The sequence below is a fragment of the Lissotriton vulgaris genome, chromosome 9 (genome assembly GCF_964263255.1).
Source record: "Lissotriton vulgaris chromosome 9, aLisVul1.2, whole genome shotgun sequence".
Lineage (NCBI taxonomy): Eukaryota > Metazoa > Chordata > Amphibia > Caudata > Salamandridae > Lissotriton > Lissotriton vulgaris.
In genome coordinates this window covers 634,124,460-634,140,420 of record NC_141697.1, presented here as the reverse complement: position 1 = coordinate 634,140,420, position 15,961 = coordinate 634,124,460, and the positions used below count along the sequence as shown (strand labels likewise).

The window sequence follows — 15,961 nt, the reverse complement described above, 5'->3', positions numbered from 1 at the left end:
ACAATGAGATATCATTCCTTCCAGTCTGATGTCTCCTTTTCCTCCTCCAGATCCTTCCAAACATGTATACTGATGTTTTAATATCTGTCTTAACTGCCCCTGCAATAATGTTTTCAGGTCCTGCTGCCTTAATATGTATCAGATGTTTGATGACTTGCGGCACTTCTTCCTTGGTTGTTTGCTGCAGTTGATTGACAAGCCTTTGTCAGCTGGCTGAATTTCTGGTGGAGACTGCAGCACGTACTGGTTCAGCAGTTTTTCAAATTGCTCCACCCATTTTCGTTGTTGGCCTTCGTTACCCATGATTGTGTTCCCAGCTTTGTCTTTAACAGCTCTTCCTGCTGGTCATAGGCTGGATCATGAAGACATCTATAGTAAGGAGACGAAATGTGATCCAGTGGACACGTTGGATGCAGTTCACCGACCTAGTCTTTTTTTTCAGATGACCTGGCCCTACTCTCTCATACCCATCTACAGATGCAAGAGAAGACTAACAGTGTGGAGACACATAAGCACAACTTGGCCTCAACATTCACACAGGAAAAACCAAGAACCTGAAGGCTAACAAGGTCATCACAAGCGCACTCACTCTTGCAGGGGATGCACTTGAAGAGGTTGAGGCCTTCATCTACCTGGGCAGTGTTTTAGACAAGCAGGGTGGCACAGATGTTGGCCTCAAGGCAAGAATCAGCAAAGCAAGAGCTGCCTTTATTCAGCTAAAGAAGAGCTGGAGCTCCAAGGACCTAATGGTGCAAACCAAGATCAGGTTTCTTAACACCAGCATAAAATCGGTCCTCTTGTATGAAGCAGAAACCTAAAGGAAAACTGTGACCACCACCAACAAAGTCCACACCTTCATCACCATCTGTGAGATAAATCCTCCAATTATCAGCTACAATGACTTATGGTAGCAGACATTCAAACTTCCTGCTCCTGAAGAAATCATGAATAGACACTGGGAATAGTTGGGCCATACCCTATTCAAGCCAGCATCAAACAATACCAGGCAAGCCCTGACCCAGAACCCTCAAAGGATAAGAGGAGGGCCAAGAAACGCCTGGGGTTGGACCTCAAGGCGGACTGCAAAGAGATGAGTTACACCTGGAGTCAGTTTGAAAGAAAATCCCAGGATTAAAATGGCTGAGTGCCCTGGTTGATGGTGATCCAGCGTCACTATAGAAATTCTGTCTCACATGCGTCACCATTCACTACCTAATACTCACCAAACTAATCAATAACCAGGCCCATGCATAAAGACAGAAAATCATGAAGCTGAATCATATGGCCTAATTTACTACACTATTAAACTAATCTGTACATATTTACAACTGCAGTATAACATTTTTATTCATGAATTATTAAACAAACAATTAATTAGACCAAAGAGGCCAATAGATTTAAACTGATGGTAACAACTCAAAAATCAAGTCCAGCTTGACGTTTTAAGACTTTTATTTTTAAATTCTCAAATTTCATAAACTTTATTAGCTCTTGATTAATACCAAACATTTAATTTTATTAATTCAGTTTTATTCATTAATCATTGGCTTAAAGATCCGACAGTTTAACATTGCATAAAATAATGAATTAAAGAAAACATAAACCCTATTCCTTAAGTTAGCTTTCTGACCTGAAAAGGAAAATAATTTTAATAATCAGTTGAATCCTTACATGTCCATGGGAAATCGGACAGCACTTCGCCCTCAGGAAACAGTCAGCCCCGTTCCCCTCAAGAGGCCCAATTTTTATACCTTTCTTGCTCGCTAATCTAACTAAATGTAATATTTTAAAAACCTTCAGCACCCTGATTGGTTGCTGACTGTCAGACCACCAAAACCACCTCTTCCAGAGAGAAAACGTCACCACATTATTGTTCTTTGACATGAAGCGACACCGGCTTCCGAGGACTTGCAACAATTTTAAAAGTTGTTTCTCTAATTTCCTCCAGAGCTCGGCAAAATCATCTCTGTCACTTCCTTGGCCTTGTGAAAAGAACATCCAGAGCAGTCCGTGCACAAGTCTCTTTTGTCTGAGCCACAGACCATTCAAAAGTATAGCTTTCCATGGAAAAGTTCCAATATGACTGCGCTTGGCTCCGACTCTGCTCACGTACAGGCCAACCAATATTTTCCAGTACTAGTACTAGGCCTCAAGCCTCTCTCTCGGGCTAGTATTTAAACAAACACAAAAGAATGATTAATTCAGGTAAAATAAACCCTTCTGTTACCCACCCGACCATTGCTAATAATTAACCCACTAATAAATGACATCTAGCAGAAGCAAACAAATAAAGCAGCACATAAAATATCTACCATTTCTTCATATAGTCCAGCTCTAAGTTTCTGAAAGAGTAAAAAGATGATTAAATAATACACAGACAGACAATCACAACATAGGACAAACATGTAAGCACATATAATAAGCAAATACAACAGGTGATGGACCGAATGTGGATCAATGTCACACACTCATCCCAGTCCAAAGATCTGGGCCCAAATCCATCGTTTTTTTGCACTCCACACCACCCTGGGTTAGACAATGGCGATATGCAAATCAGCTCTGACCCTGTGCCCCATGGGAACAGTCCAGTCCGAACTACAAAAGCCATGTCCTTCCCAGAACGGAATCAAGCATCCGAGGACCGGACCGGTTTCGAGGTAACACCTCTCATCAGCCCGGCTAGCTTGACTCCAGTGGTGTGGAGTGCCTGGGACCCACGTCTGGGCATCCCCAGCGCACTTAGGGCGGAACATGCAAACACAACAGGTGATGGACCGAATGTGGATCAATGTCACACACTCATCCCAGTCCAAAGATCTGGGCCCAAATCCATCGTTTTTTTGCACTCCACACCACCCTTGTGATTTTTTTACATACTTCTTGTTTGGCTCAGTTTTTTGGAAATACATTTGGTTATAATTTCATCAATGTTATTTTAATTTCCTTTATTTTTTTTCTGGAGCATTTTTTTGTTTTTTTTTGTTTGGCACACGTGCATTTCTATTACACATTTGGAGTTTCCTTTTTATTCTTTTTTGTATTTTTATTGTGTATTGAGGGATGATTTTGCTTTTTGGATTATTATGGATTATGATGTCTTCAGTGACAACACTGTAAATTATGCTTTATTTAAATTTGTAAATACTTTTTGGAGGTTCTCCTCTTCACTGAATTCATCCATTGGGACGAAATGCTATGCTTGTGCTTGCCCACTGGTTTTGGGTTGGCTTGATTCCATGCTGATGCTAGATGCAAGCCTCCTGTTCTGGCCGCTTTTTCAAATTTTTAAAGGGTGGGTTACATTTAGGTATTGTATTATTTATAATTTATTTGCTAATGTTTTTTTTTCACTATTTGTTTTTCTTTTATTTTTTATTATGTGTTGAGGTTGTCAGTGTTGTTATTGGTGATATTCAATATGTATTCATTTTCATTTAAGTAATTCTTACAGCTCAATCTTATTAACTTATGTTCCATATTTATTTTCTGTTTACGGTTGAGTTGTAAAAAGTTATATATATCATTTGCAGATGCTGCAAGACGCCTTTTCCTGAAAGAGCCCAAATGGGCAATTCCAACTGCACCTGTCTTGGACCCTGCTGGTGGCTTCTGCTGGAGTGAGTCTGCAGGAGTGAGTCTTGATCCCTAAATGCTATTCCAGGGGTCCTGTAGCCCTTGACTATGTCAAAGTGTACTCCTCCTAACATCCAGCAAACCTGGGAATTTAAATCTTTTTGCTACAAAGGCCCGGAGGACTAGGAGAAACCTGACAAGTTGATCTGACAAGATGCATTGCGGCTGGGCAAATCTTCACAATACTTTCCAAGAACAAACTTCATCCACTTCATCTCCTTCCTGGAAAGACTTGGAGTGATCTATCAAGTGGGGGCAAAGGAAAATGGGGGTCCTAAAATGTAATTCTCCCATGCAATTTCCATTAGGAATTTCAGACAGTGCTACAGACAAAAGTGTTTGTGATTTGGTGTAAATCTGTTCTGTAGTTTGTGAGAAGTTAAAGTGAAAAATTTAGAGGGTTAATGTGCAAGGTTGGGTACGCAAGAGTCTCGTGAAATTCCCTGGGGCACGTAACGCCAACTATTGGAGAAATCTGATTGGCCATGAGTCACTTTTTTCTCATCAGCCATCTCTTTGTAGTGAGAGGCTCCCTCGAGTCCTGCGAGAGCAGTCTCTCTGATTGGCTGGTCACAACACAAATAGAATTGGTCTTTGTGTCCTGAAAATTAAAAATATTGAAGGTGTAAGGGTGTAGGGTAGTCATACCATGATACCCTGACATCCTATCCATTGTGCGGGATGTGCATTAAGGACCTCCTTGACATCAAATTTGATACAAAAAGAGTATTTCTGGAGGCACTGTGGCCCCCTCAGCTCTTGAGAGAGCCTTACAGAATCAAAGGCGGACATGTTGGCCCCAAATAGATTCTTACTTTAATTACTTTATAAACTTTATTGCGGCTAGATATAGCCATAAAAGCACATTCATAATAAAAGAAACAATTGTTGTTTCAAGTCCAAGGTCACAGTAAGCATTTCATAATGTACATAGGCGTTAGGGCAGGGTAAAAGGAATGCAATTAAATGCACTCATCATTACAGGATTTCATAATTATAAAAAACATTATAAGAATATAATATGCAATAAGAATGTTCATACAAGTCTAAAAGCTCTAAAAACTCTAAAACTCTATAACAAGCCGTCCATGGCACTCGGATCCCTATGTGCTTCCCACCAGATCTCCCTCTACAGCCGCTCCCTGTGTGGACTGCGGCTATGTATCCAAATGCTCTGTATATAAATGCTTGGGACACTATTCGTTAGATGCCAGCTGTTCCTGTTTGAGCAGGATTTTGCGAATTAGCCACATAGAGAACATGAATTTTTATACTGCGACCACATAGACCGGGTCGGTATCAGTCTTTAGGATCCTAAAGTAGTCCAAGTAATTCCTGACACCCAAGTTCCTGCACAGTTGGATAATCCATTTACGCCTTGGCTGTTTATATGCTCCACTAAAAAGCGTAACATGGATTAATGATTCGTACTCGATCTGGCACCTGGGGCAAAGGTGGGGAGGGCCACCCCCTCCCCCACTTGTTAGTAATCGCAAATACTGGCAGGGTTCCAAATCTAAACTGTAGGAACAGCTTCTTTGCTAGGGTGGGATTAATAATGTCTAAAGGCCTCTCAAATTCGTAGTGGCACTTAAAGTCGAGGAATCTATACGATAAACTCAAGGGATTAGCCGACTGAAATATTTGTGTTAATTTGTACACTTTCAAAGCGTTTACCAGTGATTTCTTGGAGATAGCTGGACAGGATACTTCAGGATCTGTCCATAGATTTTCCATACCAATTGTCCTAAGGGAGTGCTTTACATAGGAGACCCAGGGCATGCTACCCGACCCAAGTATGGACAGCACCGCTTTTAATTCCTCCTTATAGCTAGCCATCTCAGGCGTACTTCACAGCCGCCACCAATATAGCAGCGGTCGAGTGGAAATAATGTCGGCAACGGGGAGAATATTTAAATCCATCCGTAGCGGAATGAGCGGGGTGTTTTTTGGAAGGGTCAGAATATGTCTAAGGAAGGTATTTTCAGTAACTGTGAGGGCATTATGGGGCTTATGCCCCCACAGTTCAGCCCCATACAGAGAGGCTGCCCTCGCTTGGACCCTATATTTCCAATAGGGGACTTATGTTTTTTAGGACACAACTCTTTTGTACTTTTAGAATTCCACCGACTGCCTGAGTAAGTTTTAGGTTAGCCATGACCAACTGGGGGCCCAACCCAATTTTTTCAGTCAATGTTAAACCTAAATAATCAAAAGTGGGGACCCTTTAAAGTACTCCAGCCTCCAACAGCGGTTGCGGACAATTAGTGGATCTATTATTAAAAACCATACATTTGTTTTTTTAATGTTAATCACAAGGTGCCTTTTTTGGCAAATATCAGAGCGGGGAACCTAGTGTGGGACAACTTGGGGGAATCTATATCCTTGATAGCGAGTAGGTCATCTATCAATCCATTTAAGAAGAGGGAGAAGAGGGTCGGTGCCAGCACGCAGCCCTGCCTCACCCACTTTTCGACAGGAAACGGAGCTGTCAGTTGACCGTTCCTGCCGTACCTAACTCTAGCATAAGTACCTTCGTGAAGTTGTTTAAGTTGGTAGCATAGATATGGAGGTGCCCCCATAGCCAGCAAGATGGTCCACAGCTGGCTACGGTCCACCATATCAAACGCTGATTTTAGGTCAACGAAGGTAAGATATAGGCTCCCTCCATCCAGCACAATGTGCTTTCAATAGATTAACTGGAGCCTGAATAGTTGGTCTACGGTGGAAGTTTTAGCCCTAAATCCAGCTTGTAATGGGGTAAGAATATCATGGTCACTGATCCAATCCTGTAAACGTTGTAAGAGTACCCTGGTGTAGACTTTTTGAGAAACATCAATAAGGCTAATTGGCCTATAATTGGCCGGATCCATGGGAGAGCCTTTTTTTTAAAGATGGGGATGATCTCGGCCCGGACCAAGTGCTGGGAATTGGAAGTCCCTGGAGAATTGCATTAAATAGTAAGTGTAAGTAAAGAACCCACACTACCTGCTCACTTCTATACAGGTCTCCAAGTATCCTATCTAGTCCTGGGCCTTTGTTCATTTGGAGCCTACTTAAGGGTACCCTCACCTCGACAACCGTGCAGGGGGGAATACACCAAGTTGGGTCAGCGGTCAGGGGGGATACTGGTGGCTCACAGTGCTCATTTTGCAAATTAGTATAGAGGTCTTTAAAATATAGACGCCAAGATTCCTCTGAAATATTTGGCTCTACACGGGTCTTGCCCTCTGGGTTCCCTGTGTGAACCAAATTCCAGAAGGCCCTTGCGTTTTTTTCGTCAAGGGCGAACTTAATGTCTAACCATCTGTTTGCTTCCTATTCAGATTTTGCAATGGTAATAATTTTTTTTAAATCCGCCCTAGCTGCCTTGATAATTGCAGGATCCCCACCCTTTAGGGATGATAGGAGAGTTCGCTTTGCAACCCTACAGCCCCTGCTAAACCACGGGTTTTTATCACCATGGGGTTTACATTTAGTTGGCTGGGCATGATAGAAGAAATCCGCCAGGGTTGCCACCATCTCCTGGTAAATTCTTCCCAAATTGTTCCCAATATCATTATCGGGCTGTTGTCTTGGATGGTAGCTGCCCTTTCTATATGAGGGACGATAGCGTTATATATTTGCCACTGTCACTGGGGATTGAATAATTTTTGCCCAGCGAATGCGCCTCCCTCCATTTACTATTCTGAGATCACTTCGGCGTGGGGAAAAAGGACCTTGGTCTGTTTCACTCGTATGGAAATCTGGGATAATGGTCAGTGGGTTATGATCACTTTCCGGGCGTTCCAAGACCTTAAAATCTACCACTTTGTGCCATATTTCCATGCTAATTAAAAAATAATCAATTATTGATACCAGGTCTAATCTTTTGAAGGTTGGGAGCCCTGGGTTATCACTCGGGAAACGCCCATTGCAGGCCCTTATAGAGGAGGATAGTGTAAGGGACACCATTTGAAGAACTAATGGGATGCATCTCTTTACCTCATAGGTGTTAGAGGGTGGAATTGACCAGATTGCATCCTCTTCTGTGGTAATGGGTTTCATGTCTCCCTGAAAGGGTTCGTAGTGACAATTAAAATCCCCACCAATCACAAGAGCCACATCACTGGGTAGAGATTTCAAAAAGGTGTCCAGTTGGTCCAAGGTCGGGGAGGTGCCGCTGTACTGGACAGGCCAAGAATAAATGTTAATAAATGCCAATTTTTATAGATTGTTTGAGGTCAAAAGGATGCAAATTATATCTGGCGAGTAGGTGTTGACTCTTTTTGCCACATATTCAAGGTGAGTTCCCACCCAAATGCACAAGCCCCCAGATGGTCTACCTCTGGGGCCCTTGACAGCAGGTTCAAAATAAGTCACAAAACCCACCTGATGGATTGGACTTAGGGCTCACGTCTCTTGGAGGAAGCAAATCCCATAGGAGTCTATAAGAGCTCCCCAATCTGGCAAATCCATTTTAGCTATTAGACCCGCAATGTTCCACAACAGTATACTAAGCCCGCCACTGCAGCCATCCAGCCCCCTGCCAGTTTCAACGGCAAGGACCGAGCCCTCCAATGAATCTGTGACCAGCGAGCCCCAGATCTACAATGCCGGTATCGGGGGGAGATACTGCTTCAGAGGATGCTAATGCCTCACTAGATGGAATAGATCTTTCTCTAGTTACACCCAATTCCCAGCCTTCACCTCTGATTCAACCAGGCTTGTTTGTCTCGTTTCCCTAGGCCCTGTTGGCCTGGTTATTAAGGGGTCTCGTTTCTTCCCCTCTGGTGGCCTTTCATTGATTGGGGGACTCTGGGATACCTGTAGTGAGCTTGGGATGAACAAATATGTGGCAGTCAATCGACCTGATCGAGTAAGCTAAACCTGTTACTTACTGGGAGACCCCACAGAGACTTGTTCCCACCCATTTCTTCACCTTGGTTTTGTGGGTCATGTTGTGCAACCCGTCCCCTATTATTGCCACGATATGGGTGGTTTAGGCTACTAGTGGGGGGGGGTATAAAAAACTTAAATTCATAGGGTGGATTTTTGTTTGCGCAATTCTTGGTAAGCCAATACATACATGTTCAACCACCCTTCTATCTTTAAAGTTGATAACAATACAATCACCCTCCACATTTTTAGCTCTACTTCCCACCCATCCCACTCTCCTGGCAAATAGGATCTGGCAGTTCACGTTTCTGGGGAGGGGTCTGTTGATGTTCAGCCTGTGGATGCATTTGTTTTTTAGTTCATCGTATGATTCTGGTCTATTAGTAGTCAGTTTGGGAACCCCAGTCAAAACAACCACATATGGTACACTTTCCGGGGGAAGATCGATATGTGGTAAAGTACTGGTTGAACCATCGACACACCACTTCCCATTCGTCAGACCTCCAAGGTTTCTTCATGCTTCTCCTTCCAACTGTTGTAAGTTTTTGAAGTTTTTATTACTTGCAGCCATTGGAGGATCCTCTTGGGAATTGGGACATGGCGGAAGGATTGGGATGTTCTCAATAGCAGGGATGCTTGTAGTCGGCAACATGCTGGAACTTGGTATATGCCCTTCTCCGGCATTTGTTGCTCTGGCTAGGGAGATGTGTGCATTAATGCCCTTTATGCTGTTCATACTCTCTTCAATTTTAGACAGCCCTGCTCGATTTGTAGTAATCTCCCCTCAAGAGGCTGCAATGACAACTGCAAGAGAGCACCCAATTTCGTCAGGAGTAAATCCTCATTTAGGGGTAGTTCAGGGCAGTTGGTTACATCCATGGGGAGAGTTGTTGCCGGTGGGGCGGACTGTCCACTCTCAATGTCAGTGGGGGCCGGAGTAGCAGGTTCGATGATGTTGTTAAGTTACTGGAGCTTGGGCTTCCTCCCACACGAGGCTACACCACTTCGCTTCCTTTTGGGGACTGCTCCTTCAGTTCGCCCGCGTAGCTGTCTAAGAATCAACCCTTCAACACTGGGGTCCACTTTATTAATTTCAGATGTTGACACTGAGTCATCACTCGTGGCATCTGGCAGCGGAAGCTCGCCGATTGGGGGAAGTTTCCCTGCTCCCAGGTCTGTTTGCGTGCAGCTTCAGTTCATATTCCCTTCACTACCAGTAATTTGGGGTATAAGCAATATATGCTCTGGTGTGCGTGCATTCGTCAATTCCCCCAACGAAGATCTTTTAGCAAAGGCTACACTGGGAGAGCCGGTGCTCCGTGATAGTTATTTTGTGTTCTAGGATATATTCGTGGCCCTAATAATAAAATTGTCTAGAGTTCCGGCCACATAACCACCCCATCCAGCCACATAACCCCCCATCATGGATTTCTTACTCCGCCCTTCTCTCCCAGCCATTTCCCCGGTGAGCTTAGAATGACTACTGGTACTCACAAGAAGTTGAGAAGACCTTCAGTGTGCCGAGATGAAGACGTTAGGGGGGTAGCCCGGTCCGGTCTCCTCCGGGCTACAACGGGCTTAAACTGGCCCGCCCTTGGCCCGGGCTTCGCCCGGCGCGCGCCCGCGCGCGTACCGCGTAGCGGGATTGGCGAGGTCTTTAGTAGCCCCCACTGGATGCAGCACAGGTGAGGGTGATTCTGCAGGCAGGCAGGCTCCTGGGTGTTGTGGTCCCGGCAAAGAAAATGGCTTGACGCGGCTCCCGCAGAGCGGGAGTGGCAAGGTCTTTAGTAGCCCCCACTGGATGCAGCACAGGTGAGGGTGATTCTGCAGGCAGTCAAGCTCCTGGGTGTTGTGGTCCCGGCAAAGAAAGTGGCTCGACGCGGCCCCCGCGAAGCGGGAGTGGTGAGGTCTTTAGTAGCCCCCACTGAATGCAGCACAGGTGAGGGTGATTCTGCAGGCAGGAAGGCAGGCTTCTGGGTGTTGTGTTCCCGGCAAAAAAAGTGGCTCGAAGCGGCTCTCAAACAGATTCTAGCAAGAGTCCTGCAGGATCAAGAATTTTTGTTTTAAAAGGACAGTGAGTAACTTGACTTCTCACAGGGGTTGGGGGTGGTGGGAGCTGGCATGGCCAAGGCTGTGTTTGGCAGGGGGTTGACCACCCGCAGGTGGTTGAGCAGCCAAACCCATGCACTACAGAGGGGTAGCATATTTACATATGTTAAATGAAATCTTACGTTATGGTAAAAATTTACAAATTCACTGAAAAACCAAAGATTGAAGTGATGTTATATTTAAGTGAAATGTCAGTTAAACCATAATGTTTCAAAAATCACTGAAAATCACCAGTTATAGTTAAGTTAAGAAACTATAACTCAGGCCCTTGTTAAATATATTTTAGACATATATATATCAAACTGTTTCAGCGGAGCACCTGCCAGAGAGTGTACTAAACAAGGCCACTTGACTCAAAAGATTGCCATTTGATCCATCCTGCTTTCCATTACAGATCCAAGGGTCCCACATCTTTCATCATAAAGAAAGAGTCCCACACATGAAACCTGCAAAATTAAATCATTTATTGGTACCACATCAAAAATGCATTTTAGTTGTCAAAATACTTTGTTGCTGTTGGAGGGTGTGTGTATGTTTGCATGTACATAAGCACTATTGCCCAGATGCATCAAGCATTTTTAGACTAGAGTCGCAAACGGTGCGATTCCTTAAAATCGGCCGTTTGCAATTCCAAAAATGCTTTTTGAGATGCATCATTTGTTTTTGTTGAAAATCGCTAATTTTGCGATTTTCTAAAATGCAATTGCATTTAAGGAATCGCAATATTGCGATTCCTTAAATGCAATGCATCATTCTTAAAAAATTTGCGATTTTACAAATTGCAAGTCCAAATTACCATGAGGTTGAACCTCGTGGTAATTTGCAAAATTGTTTAAAAATGCACAAAAATGCATTTTTTCACCTGTTAAGTTACGGACATGTGTGTATGTAACTTATAGGTAAAAGTGCATTTCATGGGTGCAGGGGGGGGTCATTTGGACCACCCTCTCCACCCTTGAAATGCTTTGTTGAATTCCGATTTCAAATTGCGAATTCGCAATTCCCATTCATTCCTATGGGCATTTCAGCCCATAGGAATGAATGGGAATTGCGAATTCGCAATTAGAAAATTAGAAAATTTTTTTTTAATGCGATTCGGTAAAAATTGCGATTTTTACCGAATCGCAAAAAAAATGCGAGAAAAATGATGCATACCATTTTGCGATTCCTAATTTGCGATTCGGTAATTTTCGCAAATTAGGAATCGCAAAAAAGTACTTTGATACATCTGGGCATATATTTTTAATTATGTTTAGAAAAATCATAACTTTGATTCTACTTATTGGATTTTTGTTGTTTTGGTCTTGTTTTACTCATAAAATTAGTATCAATTTTTCTAAACTGGTGTGGATTATTTTTGTGGTGCTTGCATTGTGTTAGTGTGTGTGTGTGTGTGTGTGTGTGTGTGTTGCACAAATACGTTACACATTGTCTCTTTGGATAATCCTGACTGCTCTATGTCAAGCTACCATAGGGTGAGCGCAGGTTATCCTTTAGTGTGTATCTAGCTTACCCTGACTGGAATGGTGGTTTCTGCTTGGACAGGGTACATACCTCTGCAAACCAGAAACCCCAGTTCTAACACAAGGTTTAAGTGGCCATCTAAGACTTGTATAACAAGCTTGAAATAGTTCTGATGCTGCTGAAAATTGAGTTTCTTGAAAATTCAAAAAATTCAACACTTTAAGAAATGCAACACTTGTGATTGCTCCAATTCCAACATCAATTTCCAGTGGGACATGGGTGAACAATTCAGATGGAATTTGTGCAACAGCTCTGATTCCCAGGGTTTTTATGGCACCCTCGGAGTGTAAACATTATTATAATTGTCAGCCAAAATGTTCTTTAATAGGAGCTATTGCTCCACCTTGAAATATGGATCCTGGAAACACTTAGGTCACATTATAAGCATAACACCAATAGGTAAAAATATGTTTCCCCTCTCTCTCTCTCTCTTTATAGAATTTGCCTTCACCAACGGTGAGAAAGGGAAACAGCTCCGCCGATTTGCCATGTCCACCATGGGACAGTTTGGAATTGGGAAGAGTACTGTGGAGCAGAGGATTCGGGAGGAAGTGGAATACTTAATTAAATATTTCAGAGAAACAAAAGGTTTGTTGTTAAATCTTCTGTTCAACAATCTTATAAAAAAACCTGTAAAAATATAAACAATATATGTTTAAATTTAAAGCAATAGCATCATCATTGGTATAAGCCGCACGTGACTCATTCTGTGATCCTGTACAAAAACTCATGCTCACAGAAAACATATAACATGTTCTTATATGAAATAGTGAAATGCTTATGCTTTGTACTACTAGAGTTTGGTGAGCCTAACATGGAGAGCCAAGCCAAAGTTGAGCCAGGCATCTATCAGCCCCTACACCCGAGACTTAAAATATTCGTATGAAAATCATTCAACAAAGCTCATATTAGAATATGATGAGGTGTCTTCAAAATTCAAAAAAGTTTATTTCTTCAACACGCCTAAGCCTTTAACCTTAGTACATCAGATTATATAACTGCCTTAAGAAGCATTTATTAGAAGTGACCGTTTTTAAACATGAACTAAGAAACTTTCAAGCCCCCACCCTGATGACTCCGCTATTACTCAACTAAGAGGCAAGTTAGGGGGCGGGTGAACACTATTTGTTGACTAGATTCTTATTATACATGGAGAATAAATACAGGCTATTCAATCAAACAAAAAATGTATTTGTACAACACAAATCCTGAACTTTCCAAGTTGAAGGTGCCCTCATCTGTGATAAAGAACAAAAAGGAGACTCGGTCAAATAAAATGTTGGCTTAGGATTTTTCAGTTTGCTCAAGCAGGGAAGCCGGGATTGATTGCAAATTTTCCAGTTTCGCAGGGTGCAATTCAGCCACTAGATCTGTATCTCTTTCTTGTATCAAGTGGTAATGATGTGTCCATAATTCTTGGATTATCAGATTAAAGCATGGGTGACAGGCATAATCTATATTTTATTTTTGTTAGTTTTACAGAGAAGGAACCTTGCCCAAGAACATCAGAGTGCATCTTAACAGACATAGACAACGTTTTTTTTCAGGCCCAGGGATATGTGCTCGAATTCACACCTGATTCCCCATGTTACCTGGTCGGCAGCTGTATCCTCTAGGCCACATTGCAATCTGTGAATGCTCGGCTCGTTTTCGGCTCGAGGTTTGAAAAAGACCTCCAGCTGACCCAGAGCCAGACATCTGGCTTGAGCTTTCTGAGGCTCGCCTAACTTCACTTGGTAGTTTTTCCAAGTAGTAAAGCTGTTCTTTATTAACGCTGTAGGAACACAAGGATGGTCAAATGAAACAGAGAAGTCATGCTTATATATACTCTGAAATGTGTTTCAGTGTTGATCTAATGTTTTATCAGTAATTGTGTGAAGGCAGGTTAATATTGTGGGAAATCAGTGCAGTACCCCAGGGACGGCAGAAAGTGAAGTCATTGGAATACCACTGCAGCTGTGGGTATGGTAGTGTGGTTGTAGGGTGAAACTGTAGTGATGGAGGATGGCAATGCAATGGTTCGGGGTACTAAGTGGTAATGCTGTGGTGACCTATTATGAGATGTGGGGAAATTGGCATAGTGATATTGTGATGGGTTGGTGGAAATGCAGTGCTTGTTGCTGGTAGTACAGTGCTTGTACTGAAGGAACGTGTTGTGGTAATGCAATGCTGATATTATCAGTACAATGCTGAAGGTCAAGAGCAGGGAACCTGCCAGTAGATTTTTATTAGGTTATAAGGATTACCTAAGAATGACCACAACAAGTCCCCACTATATGGTGCACCCTAAATTCTCAGGAATCTGAAACCCCTGATGCACTAAACCAATGAACATATTATTGCTTCTTAAATATTTTTAATGTATGACAACATGTGATGAATGCATGTATTATGTTGTGTTGAAATTTTATGGTGATTATTGCAGAAACAAGTTTCATTGACTGGCTGGCTGACCATCCTAGTGCCCTCCACCTAACAAGGTCACCCCACAACCCTTTTTGCTGCATTAACTGTGAGAAGGCGCTAAACTACTTGGTATGGTCTGTGTGAGAAGTTGGCCTGGTATGTGATGCTCACTAATTCTAGTAATCACCTTGTATCATGCCAAGCAACCCTTATGATGATCGGTTGTAAGTAAACCTTATAGACCAGTTATCCTAGTGGTAACGTGGACAAAGCAGTCTTAGGCTAAACTCTCAAAGGCATGTGAAGCCAGCTGTATTACCATACACAACCCCCTTGAATACCAAATGAAAGGACACCACACAGATGTTGGCGGTGTCGGCAACTTGATCGGAGCAAACAGGCCTTGGCTAATGCAAGCCACGCAGGAGTTGAAAAAGGCTTATCACTCGGACCAGCAAGGTCATAGCGGGTGCTCCTTTTTACAGGAGCGAGGGCAAGTCTGGAGCAACCAGACCCGCAGTGTAGTTCTTCGGTTTCATTGCCAAGATGGCCGCTGACTACGTGGCTAGTGGCCGGGATGGCGCGTCGAGTGGCACAATGCAAAAGGGCCCCACACAGATCGTGGAGATGCTGGGGGGCTGATCTTCGGTGCAAGGGCTGCTCGGTGATGGGGGTTCTCAATCCCCAAAGCACAACGTCGAGGGTGCCTCTGATACTACGCAGTCAGCTCTTCGGGTGTCTTCCAGGATGTCCGGTCCCACGTCTCTCGATGCCTCCACGGGTCCCTTCGTTGCAGGGACTGTGGATCGGGCTGTGAGAAGTCTGGGAGTCTGTGTCTTGTCAGGCTCTGGGCTCGGGCTCCGGCGGGAGGCGGCGGCAAAGCAGGGGTCGATTCGCTGGTTGGTACCTGTGTTCACAGGGTGGCCACTCCTAGGCCACAAGGGAGATGCTCTTCAGTCTTCTGTGCAGCAGAATGTCGAAGTCCAGTCGTCTTCTTCGTTTAAAGTTGATTCAGGATGATCTGAGGTGCTCTGGCACTGCTCCCACTCTTATTCCCAATCTGAGGGGTGGGACCAGGAAGGGGGGCGGTTACACCCCCTTTCCTTTGTTCAGCTCCTCGCCAGGCCTGGGTCTGGAAAGTCCCAGGACCGGTTTGGACTGGCTTATGCACGGGGACACCTTGTGTGCCCCGGGCATGTCTCAATCTATTCAGCCCTGTCCTACCCAATACACAAAATCCTGTCTAGGGTGGTGCTCGCACCTCCCAAGGCAGGAAACCCTTTGTCCAAGCCTCCCTCGCTGGAAGGACTCCCAGCAGCAGAAGGTCAGACTTGTGTCTGTGGTGGCAGCGTCCATTTTGTGACGCTGAGGCGCTGGTTAACTTTAACCGGGGTTAAGGCTACACACATGT

At 43.7% G+C, this 15,961-nt stretch overlaps 1 protein-coding gene across 1 annotated transcript in view; it reads left to right on the top strand.

Moving 5' to 3' along the window:
- Positions 1-15,961, top strand: part of LOC147692003 (cytochrome P450 2F2-like) — an 803,876-nt gene that overhangs the window by 385,771 nt on the left and 402,144 nt on the right. Inside the window, exon 4 of the mRNA XM_086938296.1 lies at positions 12,583-12,732. Within this exon, the coding sequence (XP_086794422.1) occupies positions 12,583-12,732 (150 nt within the window). The remainder of the gene's footprint in view (positions 1-12,582; positions 12,733-15,961) is intronic.